The sequence below is a fragment of the Cystoisospora suis genome (assembly GCF_002600585.1).
Source record: "Cystoisospora suis strain Wien I chromosome Unknown contig_153, whole genome shotgun sequence".
Classification (NCBI taxonomy): Eukaryota; Apicomplexa; class Conoidasida; order Eucoccidiorida; family Sarcocystidae; genus Cystoisospora; species Cystoisospora suis.
In genome coordinates, this window is record NW_027152955.1 from 55,616 (window position 1) to 72,811 (window position 17,196).

General features: G+C 47.7%; 2 protein-coding genes across 2 annotated transcripts in view; one reads left to right on the forward strand and one right to left on the reverse strand.

Annotated features, from left to right (window-relative positions):
• Positions 1-201: 201 nt before the first annotated feature.
• On the forward strand, positions 202-2,589 carry CSUI_000342 (uncharacterized protein). Its single transcript, XM_068060576.1, has 2 exons — positions 202-1,195; positions 1,476-2,589. Exon 1 carries the CDS (start codon positions 634-636, stop codon positions 1,090-1,092), a length of 459 nt encoding a protein of 152 aa, XP_067927447.1. The 5' UTR covers positions 202-633; the 3' UTR covers positions 1,093-1,195; positions 1,476-2,589.
• A 925-nt stretch (positions 2,590-3,514) lies between these two features.
• Positions 3,515-17,196, reverse strand: part of CSUI_000343 (chloroquine resistance marker related) — a 24,557-nt gene continuing 10,875 nt past the window's right edge. Inside the window, exons 5-12 of the mRNA XM_068060577.1 lie at positions 16,486-16,871; positions 15,710-15,911; positions 13,053-14,915; positions 11,753-12,601; positions 9,513-10,993; positions 8,805-8,922; positions 6,665-7,791; positions 3,515-6,135 (exon numbers count right to left, since the gene is read on the reverse strand). Coding sequence (XP_067927448.1) covers positions 5,103-6,135; positions 6,665-7,791; positions 8,805-8,922; positions 9,513-10,993; positions 11,753-12,601; positions 13,053-14,915; positions 15,710-15,911; positions 16,486-16,871 — 7,059 coding nt within the window. The 3' untranslated portion in view covers positions 3,515-5,102. The remainder of the gene's footprint in view (positions 6,136-6,664; positions 7,792-8,804; positions 8,923-9,512; positions 10,994-11,752; positions 12,602-13,052; positions 14,916-15,709; positions 15,912-16,485; positions 16,872-17,196) is intronic.

Consider the following 17,196-nt stretch of genomic DNA (forward strand, 5'->3'; position numbering starts at 1 on the left):
TAGAGCACTTTATTTGAAAAACGAGTGAGTTCAACTACCATTTGATTTGTTTTTACATCGTATCGCAAGTAATCAATCTGACTTCACCCTATGTCCCCGCTCTGCTTTTTTAAAGAAAACTATTTGACAGGGTGAAGGCTGGCGTTCTCGTGTTTCATTGCGTCTCCCCCGCACTATTGTTTGTCCGATCCCCAACTTAAGTCGTCCGCAAGGACCGTGGAGTTCATGCGCCAATGTTGGGGCGATAGGAGCTCGGCGAGAAGGCCTTCGGTTGACCGTCATCGAGCGGGAAGCCACTTCACTGACTGCTTCACTCCTAGGTGGTAGACGACAACTCACCTACGAACGCTGCAGTAAGGTCGTGAGCATGAGTAAGAGAACCTGGTCTTCCGAAGAACGCCCTCTGAGTAATTCCCGCGCGATTGAGCACCGGAAGAACCGCCGTCGCTACCTAGGACAGAGGCTCCATATTGATAGTTGCTGACAGAAACTTCATCATTCCTCCATCGGGTGCGAAAATGGTTGACAGCAAGGTTCAAGTCTAAGGTGCGGACAGATAGGTAAGCAGCTTAGGACAATCTGAGTGTACAACAATCTAAGTGTAGACCTCTTCGCTTGAAGACATTCGGTCCGATGTTGCTGGTCCGACCCGTGCCATCCTGCCCCGTCCGGAGCATGAGTGGTAGTCTTCTGCGTTTTGCTAGCATGCATCTTCTTGTGTGTGTCTCTCCACCAAGATTGAGTTCACAGACACGCGGGTGTCTCTTCAGCATTTCCGCAGTTTTCGCCACTGTTCTTTGCACACCGGCCTATTTCCGTCCATTCGCGTCAGGTGTGGTTCTCGTTGTTTCTTTCCCGTGCCCTCAGCCGCTTCTGCTCCTACTGTGTGTGCTACAACGCTTCACTTCCGGCGTAACGCTGAAGTTCTGTAGGCCTTTCCTCGCACTTCTCTGTGTGTTTTTCGATGGCGCACCACCTGGCATTGAGCAGTGCAGCTTTGCTTCTGGTTGGAGGTGGGGCTGCCTACTGCAAGGCGAAGTCGGTCCCCTCGCTAGTCGGCAGCGCATGTCTAGCGACCACTTTCTTAACTAGCGCCTACTTGTTTACTCAGACAGACCACATCCAAGGAGCCACCATTGTTGGAGCTCTTGGAGGAGCTGCTACAGCAGCTCTGGGCTACAAGCGCTATACTGTGGTAGGTCTAGACATAGAGTCGCAAGGGAGTTAGGTAATCCGTATACAAAGGGGCACCGAGCGTTCAAGCTTACCCCAAGGAATAGCTACGCAGAAGGTTGCCGGAGTGGGCAAATTTGGGTTTGTTTAGCTGCCGAGGAGTCGGTTAGAAACCCTTCAGATTCGAGTTCGTATTTGTACTGCAATCCATCCCAGTTAGCCGTTTGTGTATTACTCGTTTCTCTTCTGGCAGTGCACACGAGGAAAGGGTTTTTGTTTCCCCCCCTGGTGCTTGTTTTCAGGCAACGAAGAAGGCAGTACCGACGTTTCTCATGGCTGTAGGCGCGGTCAATGCCTTGTACTATACTTTCCGCCTTGTCAGTCCTGAAACAACCTTGACAGGGGTGGTCGCTATGGCGCAGGATAAACTCGGGGGCCGAGAAGGGAACTGAACACGAAGTGCTGATGGGTGGGAGTGAATCTTTTTTGTCCGCTGTGTTGCCTCGGGACTTGATATCTCTGGCAAATTTACGACAAGTCGAGGACACGTCTCCTAAGGCAAAACCTTCGGAGTCAAAGGCGTTGGTGGTCTGAAAGATGAAAACGGGTAATGTCAATGCTGCTCTTTCTGTGTGCGAGGAGGCCAAACCGAAACGGTCTCGGCGGAGGCAGAAATAAACAATTTCCTCATAAATAAAGGCGGAGGAAGAGAGAGCGAGTGGGAAGGACGGATGTGTGGAGGACGAAAAGAGAGTAAGGAAAGAGGTTTGCAAAGCGAAGGTAGAGAACCAAGAACAGCCCCAACAGGGGAACGATCAGCGTACTAGATGATGAGCATCACGCCAGCCTCTATCCTGTGAGTGTCCACCGACTCGCTGGGGAGAAGGAGGAGAATGAAGCGAAGGTTGGTGGCGTTTCGTACATGATGAGCTGGTTTTTGTCGCGGATCGAACACAGTTCTCGCCGCTTACCATCCTCCAACTGGTGAATCTAGTTTTGCATACATACGTTAGCTGAGTTGGGAACATCCTGCGGCAGTCTGTTCCCTACGTACCGTGTATAGTAAAAGTACACTAAATCTATATGTCTTTGCGGCGATACTTGATGACGGGGCGTGAAGCAGCGTGTCTGGTTTTCCTGTAAGGCCGAAAAAACATCCTCTTTTCTCTTTCTTCTTACCTGTGGAGATATCCAGGCATCTTTATTTCTCGTGACCAATTAGGCTTGTTTTTGTCTTGTGGGATTTCGAAAAGAAAGAGGCAGTTCTCTTTCAGTCTGGTAAAGTGAGCAGTTGTTATTCTGTCGACCTACCTCTGTTGCTTGGGGCAAGGAAAAAGTCGAGCCGATTCGTTGTTGGTTTTGTCAACAAAACAAAGCAGCTTCCTGCCTCTTCCGTTCGACACCAGTGCTCGACAGAAGCTGAGCCAAGTCGAAGCATGTTAGTTACAGTAGAGTATCCGGTGTTCGAAGCATGTTCCGAATGTCCCGCCATATCACGCGGACTTCCTGAACAGTCGGGATCTCCTACAAGGGCGCAGTTGTCGGCATGGGTCCGTCCGTACCCACGGGCCCTCGTTGTACCAGGCTTGCTGCAATCTAATAGACTTGAAGTGGAGGAGTTAGACATTTTGCTTTGAGTATTCTTGGAGCCGAGCCCCCGCATCTCCATGGTTCTGTGCTACACGGGGTGTCGAGGCCTCTGACCAGAACAGTCGAAAATGCGGAAAGGAAGCAGGCGGTTTGTGCAGACACGCCGCATGGGTCCCCGGCATGAACCTCGTCACATCTATACGGTACAGTCTTCGCAAGAGGCTAAGGTGGTGGACCCCACTGAGCATATGAAGAGGAGCCCCTTCTCTCTCCATACTGGGAGTGTTACAGCAATTCCGCATGCTGATGTGAGGCTCCTTAGGATTGTACTACTACCGAGCGAGTCCCGTGCATGCAGTTCAGGCCTTCATACCTTAGAACAGCGTAGTGATGCTAATGCATTACAGACCTCGTACCTTTCTTCATCGGCAGGGACCTCGTGAGAAACTGACGCATTGCCAGGTATCTTGAGAGTAAAATCTTGCTGTATATCCGCGGTAATCCCTCAGAATCAGTCTCGTTCATAACAACCCTTCTACTCGTGAAGGCGAAAGCAACGGGGAGGAATCCCAGAGACCTTCAGCATGATGTCAGGTGAAGCTTTACCAGCGATTTGTATTACCCGTGTATTTGGTGTTTGACTCTCTTGTTCACTCCGAAAATGGTATGATCAGCAGCAGTCAGATACGCCCTCGGAAAGAAGGGATGCGAAGACGCCTACCTCACTGTGTCAGTCTGCACAGAATTTGTGGTCGCTAGCCAGACACAAAGAGGACCAATCTTCCGTGTCTCATGGACAGCAGCGCTGCAGACTCGTAGAAGAAATAAGTGAAAAAATCTTCACAAGCAGAACTGAGACGGCTATCCGCTCGTCGCCACCATACAGTGGCGTCTCATACAGAAAAGATGGGGTTTCTTGGCACGGCCCGCCTCGCCGTGGTGTCTCAACGAGGGACGGAAAGATTTCTGAGTATTTCTTCCTTTGTGCGTGGAAGAAGAATATATCTCGTTTCAAAGTCCGCTCCGATACACCGATCAAGACGCCATCGCTTTACACATGGAAAGAAAAGTCGCTGATACAGATATTTTTGATACTTCATGTACAGAGAAGAGAAAGCCTTGCCACACATGTAATCCGCATACAGGCTGAGCAGGTTTCCTGAACCCAGCATTTCGAAGTAGTAATACATTCACATAAATATGCTCCATCAAGCGAACAAAGCTCAGACATACAAGGGAAGCGACGCCCTCATGACTCAGTTTTCTTTTCTGGCGTACTTCACACACTTCTAAGAACCGTCAAGACGCAAAACACACGTGGTATTTCGTTCTTCGCAGATGGACTGAAAGGAGGTCTTAACCAGAACAGATACACTCTTCCATATTTCTCTTCCAACACAACGGAGCGTGCCTACCCCCCCTCCTTTCTTTTACACTGTCTGCCGGTTCTTCGACCCCGAGAAACAGATCATAAAAAAAACTGACCTCTCTTGTCTAAGAAGAGAAGTTTAAGAGAACGCCAGTGCGAAGATACAGAGAAGTCCTGGGAACTTCACTTTAACCATCGTTTCATGAACAACTAGCTAGTGTGCACGGGCTAATGGGTAGGGTAGAAGAAGAGAAGAGAGAAAGGGAGAAAGCGTTTTTGTCCTGGCAGAAGCAAACAATGAAGTGGAACTGCGTTCTTACTCATTATTGTAACAAGAATCCATCACGACTCACACATCTATCTAGAAGAGTGTGCCTGCATGACGTAAGGCAAAGGGGAGAGGGAGAGGAGGACTCAAGACGAAGATGGAGAAAAGCATACACCGGCAAGACAATAGAATTAGATGAAACAGCAGCCCAGAAGAAGTCTTTTTTCCATGACAACGAGAGAAAAGTGATTTAGCACGTCGACACCCTTAAGAACTCCTACACAAGAACACTTCATGTGTTACGCACTACACCACCAACCCACGTGCCCGGCTGTTAAGAGGCCCTCCTTAAAAATGACTGCAAGACAAAAACTCAACCTTACTCTCGGACACACACGACAACAATGCCCCGTCTTCCTTCCCCCCATCACAAGGTCTGCCTATACGCTGGAAATATATATATATATATATATACCTGTATAACCGTCTATACAGGTATACGGCCGAAGTATGTGACGATGTGCAGCACCATCATGCAGCACATATGTAGAAAGACACACAGGTATACATAGAGAAAGGATATTGAAAGGATATCTGTTTTGTTTCCTGTGTCAAGACAAGTCTCGTGTGATGTCAGAAAGAGATGCACAGGAAGACCGCGTCTTTGCGGACCTATCTCTTCACCCTTGTATGATTTCTTGGTTAATCTGCTCCTCCAGGTCGTTTTAACCTTTTGAGAGGTTCAAGTTCCCATAGACTAACACCTTCCATACTTCCATCAAGTTCACCTTTCTGCAGTTGAGAAGAACTGCCGCCACTGTTTTTTCCATTGTTACTAGTACTACTACCATTACCACTGCTGTGACTACTACTACTACTGCTATTAGTACTGCTATTACTGCTACATCCACCATGCTTTTTATCTTCCCATTCAACTAGGACATTTTCCCAGAAATCAGGATGAAGGAGGTCAACCTTTCTTACTGTCCCTGTGTAACGTGTTGTATGACTTCCCCCTCCCCCTGTTGAGCCACTTGAACTCTTACTATTTGCTCCTCCTGTGTTTCCACCAGAACTCGTACTACTGCTAGTGCTAGCACTACTATTACCATGACATTCTCCGGTACTTGTCGCTCCTCCTCCTCCAGTATTTCCTGTACTATCCTTTCCAGTACTAGGGCTAGTACCAGTAGATCCACTAGCATCATTATGACATGGCGCCCCGGCTGTATGGAATAACATTCTGAACTTCATTCCTACATTCCATCCTAGGTTCAATGCTTGAAGAACTCGATCCTTCCGAACGACAAATTCAATATCATCAGCTCTCACAGGAACACAAAGCACTACTTGTCTTTCACCTTGAGGCCCTACTACATGATCGAACCGAACCTCAGATGATCCGCCTGATGAGTTCATGAAAGCTGCGCTTGATGACATCCCAAGATGATGAGTGACAGAAGTCGTTGTAGTCGTAGTAGTGCTAGTGGAAGAGGATTCTTCTTCTTCATCACCTGATGGCTCGATCTGTTGTCCACCACGACCTCCTTTTTGTGAAGAGTAAGCTTGACGGTTCCGAAGATATGACGACAGAGTTGATCTTGTAACGCCTATTCGGCTTTGATAATTCAGTAATCGAGATGATGTACGGGTGTGAGGCTTATCTTCAGATGCTGCCGCAGTGACAATGGACTTGATCCGTTCTGAGAGTGCATCTGCAGTTGTCTCATGTTCTCTGAAGAGAAAAAACAAACGCATGCAGAAAAACAAAACACGAAGCTCCAATAGAAGACACACCTAAGGACTCGACAGTATGCATACACTCCTGAAGACACTATAATTTGACACATAGTAGCTAATATACAATCTTCGGGACGTCATCTCCTTGTTCCCCACACGACATTCGCAACCACCTCGTCTGTTTTCTCAACTCAAGCCAGCCACGGAGCCATCGCCGCACGTGTAAACCTGCTTCTGCGCCGTCCTTACTTTCTTCATCACCCAGGCGCTTCTCTTTGTCTTACTTATACCTTTTGGTACTTTCCTTAGTCTCTTCTTTTTGTGTCACCATCAGCTCTGTGGGCCCTTCCCTCCGCCCTACATCCTCTTAATAGCAGCGCCCAAGTTCGAATCAGCTAGAATGAGGTAACAACAACTACCACGAGATATCGGAGATGCTGTTGTCATACGAGTGCCAGTAGCAGCTTATATCAATTGATTCATAACTTCCCCTCCTTTGTGCCTTCGTAGCACGAATAGCTTACCTTCTGATGACTCTACAAACCATTCGATAATAGGGAGCTGTCTCCATATTCATGAGCGGAGTTCCACGATCCCCATCTCCATTTTCTGCTCCATCATCTTGTTGTGTTTGTCTCAGTAACTGTGCTTTGGCTCTCCCAGCTGTATGTGCCGCTACAACTAGAGGATCAGCAGAAGTAAAGATCTCTAACTCAGGTCTCCCTAACAACCCTACAGGCAGTCCTTCACCATTTGATACCAAAGGCGTCAAACTACCTTCCCCAGACATCCAACCAGACAGATCTCCTATGGCTCCTGTACCTCCCCCCCCTCCTCCGACACCACCACCCTGCAAGGAACTAAGAGAGAGACCGCCAGCAGAACAACTGAGAAGTCCTAGATTGGTATTAGCGAATTTAAACCGATCATAGACACTGGAAGAAGGAGTCCTTACTGTCAGTGCATTCTTCCCTCCCCCCGCACCCGTTTGGGAAGAAGAACCACCGCCTCCTGGAGGTGATGAATCTAGGACAGATAGAGATGTGGAATGTCCACCCCCTCCCCCTTCCTCTGTAGTTGTTGCTGGTGAAGGTGCAACAACTTCATCATTCTCGAAACCTGGAAGCTTCTGACATCCCACCGGTGTCATTCCTACACTAAGGAGACCTTCTGCAGACAGTCCAGCTGACGATTGGGTTGTAGAGCCGCAGAGTATAGAGTTTGTAGGTGTCGAGGAGACAGTGCCGTTCTCCTTCTTACACGCCTGAGAAAACTGCTGCATCGACTTCCTATGACCTGTCATAGTTCCCCCCCCGCTCGCCATCGCAGTTCGCCCTCCTTGACTTGTAGAAGAATCGAGAGGGACCAATCCAAGAAACGAAGGATCATCTACAATAGAGAAGGAGAATAGCTGATCTGGAAGATCGATAAGATGCTCATGGGCTGCATCGGACAACCCACTAGGTAAAGCAGAGAGTAAAGATGTTGATGCTGAAGGAGGGGTAGGCGGTGGCGGAGGTGAAGCTAGACCAGGGTGATATGAGATAGATTCAACTACAAGCTCTTCTACACGTCCTAGTTCAAAAGGGATCGACAGAGGAATCGACGAACTGTCTAACCAGCTCTTCGTATCTAATGCCTCGACGTACTCCTACACGACACATGTCCACCGAAAGAGAACAACAAAGCATCAAAAGAAATGGGCGCCGAGGAAAGTCGGTCTATATATGCATCACACTTCGGAAAACAATACACTTGTCGAAAACAGGTAGGTAGCATGGACGACACTCTCCACTACAAAAGAAAGTCAGAACATATGAGAACACACGACAAGACCCGCCGTCACTGAGTGTACCGCTGTAGCAGTACACTCAGTGACGACGAGTACATCCCAGGTCTCACACAAACAAATACATCTACTTTACTGTTCACAGACACCTAGATACACATCAAACGTCTACGGGTATAACATGTATATATGCATGCAAGTCTACATATACACCTGTTTCGACACATGTCACACTTTATTCCAGAGAAAGCAATTGTCACGGCCTATGAAGAAAACAGATTCTTTTCGCCAGAGATCGAACTCGACTCTTCTCATGTGCCATTGCAACAAGAAACTTCGTTCGCTTCCCCCTACCAAACCTATCGTCTCTTGTGCTCTTGGTCTCATAACTAGCTCCCGTCACTACATCAATAGATACATAAAACAGCAGGGAAGGCTCTGTCAACGTCAGAAGGGAACTTCGCTCCACAACACAACAGATGTCGAAATAGAAGAAATAGATAGTAAGCTTGTTAGAGAGCCCGCCTCCCCTGAGTTGCTCGAAGAACCCAAAGGACGACATGCTTCAAGACTCATGAGGTGTAGAAAACAACAAACTTTAGAACTCTTGAGATGCTCGGAAACAGCTGTTGTTCTGTTTCCAAACACCATCGACACTCACGGTATTCTTCCTCCTGAAACAACTGGATCACTAAACAACTATATGGCTCCCTTGCTGGCAGGAGAATTACTCTGGTAACGCGTATTATATGTGGATAGGGCTGGTACACCAACCTGACGAAGTTCGGAGCTAGGGAGAAAAAATTTAGTAGACGTCATCTACACTTTAAAACACCGAAGAGATGGAATAAGTAGAAGTCGAGACCTTCACTCACCTGCTGCATGGAGATCATCGATTGTTCATGTCCCTTTCGGAAATAGAAGAGACGATCTCCGAGGTCAGGGAGTCCTGCCTTCTGTTCATCATGAGCTAAGAGAGAAAGGAAGAGATTCCTAGCAAAGACATGCATACAAAGATCAGAGATACTAATCGCACTCAGTGTCGATGAAAGGTACAAAAGGCGATACTTCGGAGTAAGTCTCCTCTTCTTCGTTTCATGAACAACCAGCGAGTCATTCCAACGAACAAACAACACAGTACCAACGCGCGAACACTCATCGGCAACCTATAAACACCAGCAGTTGTTTCGCCGTCTGTCAAATGAAAGACGCTGTACATTTTACATGACCTCCTGCAGCGTATGTACACCAGGTGATCAAGACACAGGAAAACACGAAGACACATGAAACTTCATGAACCGAGCTGAAATAAATGGCTACAAAGTACCTCCGAACGAACCTCCTTCTTCACATTTCAAATGTCTAGATTTCCAACGCAGCTTTTCTTCTGTCCATTTGGATCTACACCGTAAGAAAGACCGTTCATTCATTATGTCCCTTCTTTCCACAGGCCATCAATCTACAAGGAAGTTTCTCTTCTAAATGATTCAAAGAGAACAACTCCTTCACATCAATCGTTCACATAGACCATCACTCCCCCCTGGGATTCGACGGTAAGAGACCCAAGTGGCTCCATCACCTACCGGTCAACGCTCAGCTGGACATCCATGAGCTTATGCTTATCAAGGCCAAAAGCTTTCCAGGCATTAGCGTATAGACCCCAGACAGCGAGAACGTCTGCACGATTCCGAACAGCTGCCCAAGACACCACCCTGTCTTGCTCTCCCTCGGCCCAACTTGAGGGAGAACAGGGAGGCGAAGAAGAGATAGTTGAAGAGCCAGGGAGACCTCCAGAAGCATGAAAATGATTCTCTCCACCTTCCAAAGAGATTTTCACACTTCTTCGCTCTAGTTCGCCTTGCTGGATTCGCCACAATTGCCTAGCTTCCTTAGCACGAACTCGACGAAGAACAGGAAGAATCGCACTGAAGTTCCATCCAATTGATTCTGCTAGAGCCTGCACCCGTCGAAGAGGAGAAGATGGTGAAAGAAGGATAACTGGATGAAGGGCTTGGCAGGTGTTAACCTCGCTCACTTCTCTCTCTTGTACGTCGTCCTTCTGTTCGATTTTCACAGAAGCTGTGGCGGAATTTGAAGAGGAACTCTCAGCACTGAATGTTACCGGAGGAGCATCTGAAGGGGCCGGAGAAGGTGTGGGGCTATTATCTTGCTGTTCGTTCTTAACAATAGGACTTGACTCATCTTCCTGTTTTGTTGTTTCTGGGATTGAAGCTTCTTCATCGACTATCATCCGATCTTTTTCATCTTCTTCCTCTCCATCTCGGGAACACCAATCAAGACGGGGTTTCACATCTTCTTTGTCATCATTGTCATCCCCTCTCCAATCGTCTTCTTCTTTCTCTTCTCCCTCCATTCCCTCATCTTTATGCTTCAGCTCTCTTCTACTTTCAACAGAGTTGTTCTCTACCCCGTGTCCCTCCATCGTCTCCCTGGTGTCTTCATCATCATTAGAATCCCCCTCCTGTTGTAGATCTCCGTTTTTGTCTTCCTCGTCATGATTGCCCTCTTCCTTTTCTCCCTTCTGATGTTCCTCTCCATTACCCAGTAGACCTCCTCGGCTTGAATCACCTCTGCGGCCACTTCTCCCACCACTCAACCCCTCTCCATCACTTGGCACGCTTCTTCTTCGTCTTCTAGAATCTTCTTCACCTTGTCCCTCTGCGCTCCCCTTGGTCTTTCGTCCTCCTCCTCCTATATCTGCTGGACTTGAACGGCTACTCGTACCACCATTAGTACTACGACTTCCCTCGCCTTCATTGTTCTCTTCGTCCACCATGCCGTTCTTGCTATTATTATGACTACTATTTTCATGAAGACCTCCACGCCCTTCTTCTCGACTCCCGTGTGTTGGAGACAGAGGGACTCCACGACCCGTAGGAGGCAAAGGTAAAGGGAAGTGACGAAGGACTCGTGAACCTCCAGCTAAAGCCGAGAGCTCTTTCTGCCATTCCTGGTGCTGTTGGAGATGCCAAGCTGCTGTATGGACATTCCCATGCGTGTGCAGCTGATTCTCTATGTACAGTAGCAGCTGCGTTAGCACGATCTGAGAAAGCGATATGCAGTCACACCATTACAAGCAGAGAGATAGGCAAATATACTAGTAGATCACGGGAGATAACTGTCCTAGCAAATGACATGATATGATCTCCAAAGGTCCTTTTTAAGGACGCCTCTACTCCCTGGCAAGATATATCGTTTCATGAAAACATGTGATGAAACAAGTATCAGTTAGCTTGAGGCAAGTCTTCTTTCTTGTCTCAAGCGTTGATGAGTTGAGCCTGCGCCCTTGTTACCATCCCGGCGAGAAAGGATGAGGAAAGGAGGCTACCATATGAAAACAGATTGGACTAGCTCATGATCCTCATCTGTTCTCTAACGTGGACAGATAAAGGCAGATTTATCTGCCGAAGATAGAAAGAGAGATGGAGATAGAGAAAGAAAACGACCGGGTAGAAACGTCATCATTTGACACTCTGAGGGCGAAGAACAACTAGACTGCTTGATGCCAGATACTCAACAAAGGACGGAGGACATGAAGATGGGATGAGAATATCACGCAAGACCCAACATGCCCAGGCAAAGACTTCCGAGGTTTTTGCTTTTCTGGCTACTGTCATTGTGAGCGGCCTGATATCACCTAAGCTGACACTGCCAGACCACTCATGATTAGACGAGAAGCTCTTGAAGAATGCACAAACTTCCTGGAAAGAAGCTTTCAGGCAGGTATGCCCAAACAATTTTTTAAAGAACAACCACGAAGAGGAGAAAAAGAAGCAAACTCCATATGATGAAGATAACCTACCAAGCATAATCTCTTTTCCATCCATCTTGCTTCTTCTTCCTCTTCTTCTGAGTACGTCACACTGGCCGATGACTGATGTTCTGAATACGACGCATCCCCCGTAGGGTTCTTGGGCATCTCCTCTGCTCCTCGTCCTTCCCCTCCTTCCATGGTTGTGCAGCCAGCTGTCTTTTTCTTCCAATTGGTATCTTCTTCTTTTTTGACTTTCATCTCCCCCTTCCCGCCAGATAAATCAAACCCGCCTGAGATCAAGTCATCTCCGCCCATATCACCTTTCTCTGCCATTTGATTTGCATGTGTTGCTAAGACAGCTAGAGATCTATGCATGACATCTTGTGGCCATACTCTCTTACTCAGTTCTATTTGAAAAGCTACCTCAGGACTTATTCCTTCATCACCTCTTCCCCCTCTAGATGACTCTGATTTCTCTTTCCCTAGCTTTTCCTCTACTTCTTCTTCTTCTTGGTGACGAGCGTGGTGACGTCCTTCTGTACCTGTACCCTGAGAGCTCCCTTCTTCTTCTGTTTTGAGTCCTTCATCTCCTCCTCGTGTAGAATCTGGATACACTCTAGAATGTCTGGTACCGCTACTACTCTTCCGTGTTCCTGGTTTCTTAGACGAAGCAGCGGATAACTCCGCTGACCGTTGCTCCTGAAGTCTCAGGAGATATTGATGTTTTTGAAAGATACTTGCGAAACCCCACGAACAAGAGAAGAGAGGAAGAAGAAGACATTCTTCGAGATGAAGAAGCCATCGACACGCATGCCATATAGAGGAAGCAAACGGAGTCGGGGGAACAACTGTTGGTGCAGGTACTGGGGGTGGAGAGCATGCAACCAGCTGCTGGAACTGAAAATACACAGACACAGGAAACGTCTAGAAAGTCAAGAACAACATGAGGAGGACTGCTAAGAGAATCGAGCTGATGGCATCTCTCAAAGAACGCGTTCTAGATGAAACTCAACGTAACGGATCAAACCCAGAGATGGAACAGGCTGGCAAGCGAAACGGGTTCATCTCTTTAGAACAACGCAGAGAAGTACTTAAGCACTCTGGTGCTTCTCTGCCGGGGAGAAGACTCTTCACAGTCGCGCCCAATAGGCCCGACGACGAGTATATACACATTACGAGATCTCAATAGAACAGCCCGCCCATGCAGTGAGCCACATACATATCCCGTGAAGGTAAGCCTCGTGGCGGGAAAACACCCATGTATGACCACTCAACGAGAAGAGAGAAACAGGAGTAACAGAGCATGTGTCGTGTTCCTCCCTCCTAGCAAGTGAATGATCCGCCTTACCTGTTGATCAACTCTTCTTATTTTTTCCTTTAGAGCCCTTTCTTTAAGCATGTAAGGAGATAAGGCATGCTGGAGTTGTTGAATAGGTTGTCCGGGGGGAACAACATAGAGCCTACAAGAGCGTATCGTTTCCTCAAGGTACTGTAAAAAGAGAGATATTGAAGGAAATCCAACAGCTCTACGTACAAAAGCATTTGCCTTCTTATACTTCTGCTGTTCGAGACTTCCGCCGGCCCCGCTTCCAGATGTTGTTGTTGCTAGTGTACTACCTCCTGCTCCTCCTGTGGCTGAGTTTCGTCCACTACCACGCCCCAAGGCACCATTCTGTAAGGCACCTCCTCTCTTTCTTTTCTTGTCATCTGATGATTTACCTAGTGTCCCTCCTCCTCCCCCTCCTGACTGTAATGCTGCTAAGGCATCAAGCTGTTCCTGTTGTTGACGTTGCTCTTCCTTCAAAGCAATTCTACGACTGCTTCGTCTACCTATCTCTCCTATTCCTCCGGTTGCCGCCTTAGACTGATGAACTCCTTGCTGCTGCTGGGTCTGTGCTTGAGACGGACCTCCTCCTCCTTGATGGCCTACGACACCTCCTAGGTTTCCTGTTGCTGCTGATCCGGTCGTCTGCTGTGTGAGGAGACCTGCTGATTCTGCTGTCGCTTGAGAAGAGAAAGATGTAGAGCCCGGTGAAGAAATGGGAGTAGTAGTAGAAGGATGAAGTGTCATGGAGTGTTCTTCCTTTCTCTTGTCTTCATCTTCCTGCGATGGTAGCGGTCCCGTAACCGTCGAGACGGCATGCTGGAGATAACCATTCACAAAAGCCTCAGCATGATCAAGAAGAGCATCTTGACTCATCTGAGAAAAAGCTTCCACAAATATACGTGGTACGCCCAAGGCTGTTGGCACAAGGAAATAACGATTCAAAAAGCGATCTTCACCTAGGACTTCGCCTCGTAAAGGAAACTTTTGTGCAAGAAGTTCCATCTCCCAGTTACTTACACGGCCCACAGGTTTCTTCTGACCTCGGAGTGTTTTACTATTACTATTTGCACTTCCGGCTAACATCCCTGACGCCCCTGTTGAAGTAGAAGGAGCACTACTGCTACTGGGTGTGGAATTCGAATTCATGGCAAGCCCTCCACCGCTATCTCCTCCTCCCCCTTTACCATTGCTCCCCTCTGGTAAACTTGTCCCTCTTGAGAGATTCTGATCGTCTTCACCATCAACAAAAGAAGATCCTTCTACCTTACTTTCTCGATCACCTTCTTCTTCCTCAATCCCATCTGTCGGCTGCTGGGGTGTAGGTTGACCACCTCGCCCGCTAGATGCAAGAGAACCTGTAGCGCGTCTTCTCCGACTGTTGCTAGACGCGGAGCTATTTGAGCTCCCTCCGCCTTGTGTCTGACCGCCTGGATTGCCTGACCATCCAGTTGTGTGATTCGTCATACTCCCACTCTCTTCTCCTGATGCGCTTTGCTGGCCCGATCCTTTCGATGTGACACTCCCGCCGCCAGTACTACCACCCCTCCGTGTTCCACGTCCTGACGAAGAAGTTGAAGAAGCGGCTGATGTACTGTTAGTATGATTGTTATTCGTCGTAGATTCTGTCCGAGAGCTATCCAGATCTATATCCCCTCCAGCGGCATTTTGACCATGACTACTACCTGGCCCGTCTGGAGAAGACTGAGGTGAAGGGGATGATATACTTACGGAAGTAGGCGGAGGTGCATCTACCGGCGTATCGGACTGGATGATCTCTGTCTTTATACCATCAGGACCTGTCGACCTCGAAGAAGGATGGCTATCTTCCGTCGGACTGCAAGAAACGCCTCCGTCACCAAGACCCGAATCTCCATCTCGTTCGCTCTGGATGAAAGAAAAAAGAGAGAAGAAGGTCGAACAAAAGATGGAGAAAACTGAATGCTGTAATTGCCTTTGGATGTGTACACGGCATGAATGATTATGTGGAAACTTCCATTCTCCCCCCAGCAGTTACAGAAACAAGTCTTACATGCCCCTGTGGATAGAGATAGATAGTAGATATGAAAACACCAGTCAACTTCTCCACAGCGTACACCCGTAGTTTCCCAAGGTATGATAAATGCATGCACTTCCAGGCATAAAAGTTAGACTACCCCATCCCCCCGCCAAGTAGCATTATTCATTCACCTTCATAATGCAGCTCATGACTAGAGTAAGACAAAGACCATGCACACGAGTAGAAAGTGACCATATACACTCTTAGCCCTACCGAAAACTGAAACATACATATGCTCTATATCTGCATTTCGTACAAAGATGTGCAGTCCAGAAACTACGGACGGCCAGTCCATCTTTGAAGCTATCGTAGTCAAGTACAAAGTTCACTTCCACAAGAAAAACTCGAGACAGATGAAGACACACGCTGAAGTCACAGAGAATTCTGCTGGTGAAAAGCCTAAAGAACGCAGGGAGGAACAATTAGCTACGTGCTTCAATCTATCTTACTAAGAGACTGACATGTACATGTGGCGCGTCCAATCACACTGACGCCAACGATCTAGATCAGTCGATGTACTTGCCTTAATATCTTCGTTTACCTACTATGTAGACATATAGACATATACAGAAAGAAGTTCAAGAAAAAGGATCTATCGAAGCCTGAACGTGAACTTCATTACCTTGATATCACTCTGAGTTTTCATTGTCGTTGAAGGGGCAGCGGCTGACGCCATACGTTGTCGGAGAGTATTCGCTCGTGCTCGAAAAAGCGCCTCAACCTTCGCATCTAAGAAAAACTTTCCCATCCATCCATCTGCTATACAAGCAATCAGCCATTGAAGGAGCTGCATACGACGCCGAACGTCCATCTTACTCTTCAGTCTGAAAAAGAGACAAAATTCATCCACACACCCGCACAGACAGCAGAATCGTAAAGGAAGAGACGCATGACAGAACTGTGCTGGTCGTTCGCTCACCGTCGTGAGCTCTCTCAGATTTCAGTTCAGAAAAGAGATCGGAAAAGAACGGGTGGTCACTCTAAAATCAAAAGGAATGCATGCATTGCACTTCATGAAAAATAAGCACTCCCTGCGCAGTAGGCCCCACGAGAAGTCTCATCCGCAAAAACTCACAGAGAGAATGCGTGCTGATTACAACACACCAAACAGACAGTGGAGTTGAGTTTAAACTTCACGAGGTGAACCCCCCCTACAGACGGACGAAAACTTTCATTCCGATGAATTCACCGAGTTCGGTCTGTAACAAAGCTCATATATAGTCCTCGTAACATGCATATACGCATGGATGCATATCTTTGGAGCCTGATAAAGGGAGAATGTCTATAGGGTTTAAAAAGAGTCTCAAGCCAAAGAGAAGGAAAGAACAAGCCCTCTCGACATCAGAGAGAAGTTTCTTCTTTTTGGTGATGATGATGAAGAGACAAGCTCCCTCTTACCTCATTTCATTGAAGACAAGAGCCATGATTTCGATACGCGTAGGCGTCATGCCACACTGAGCTGCCTTGGCATCATCTAGATGCCATTCAAGTCTTTCGACCTCTTCGATTCCTTCTTCTTCATCTTCTTCTTCTCCCCCTCCACCTCTTTCCCTATGAGAATTGTCTTCCTCGTCTTCAGATGCGCCGGCTCCGTCACCTGCGACTCTTTTCACTCGTTTCTTCGTTGCAAATGATGGCGCTGTTGCTTTCCGTGCTTTCACCGCTCCCGTATCTTCTTTTTCTTCATCATCTCCAGTCTCTTCTCCTCCTCCACTCTCCCCCCTGACTGGTATTGACNNCCTCCTCCACTCTCCTTCTCTCTCCTTCGTTTTCGTGTTGCTGATCTATCCGAGGCATTCAGAGGAAAAGAAGATACACTTTCGTTGTCTTCCATGTCTCCTTCACCCTGTGGAGTATCCCTCCCTTGAGGTTCCTTCTCCTCCTGTGGTCCTCCTTCATCACTAAGCCTTCCTGAACCATTGTCTTCATCCTTCTCTTCCCGTATATCTTCAGTCTGCGAGGGGGTCTCTTCCTCGCGGTTAACCTCTCCTTCTTGTCTCTCTTCATTCCCCTGCTTCACCACTGATTGACATGAGAGCACCGGAGAAGCTTCCGTCATCTCTGTGCAGCTGGTCTGTTCAGTACCAGCCAGCTGCTCGCCTTTTTCAC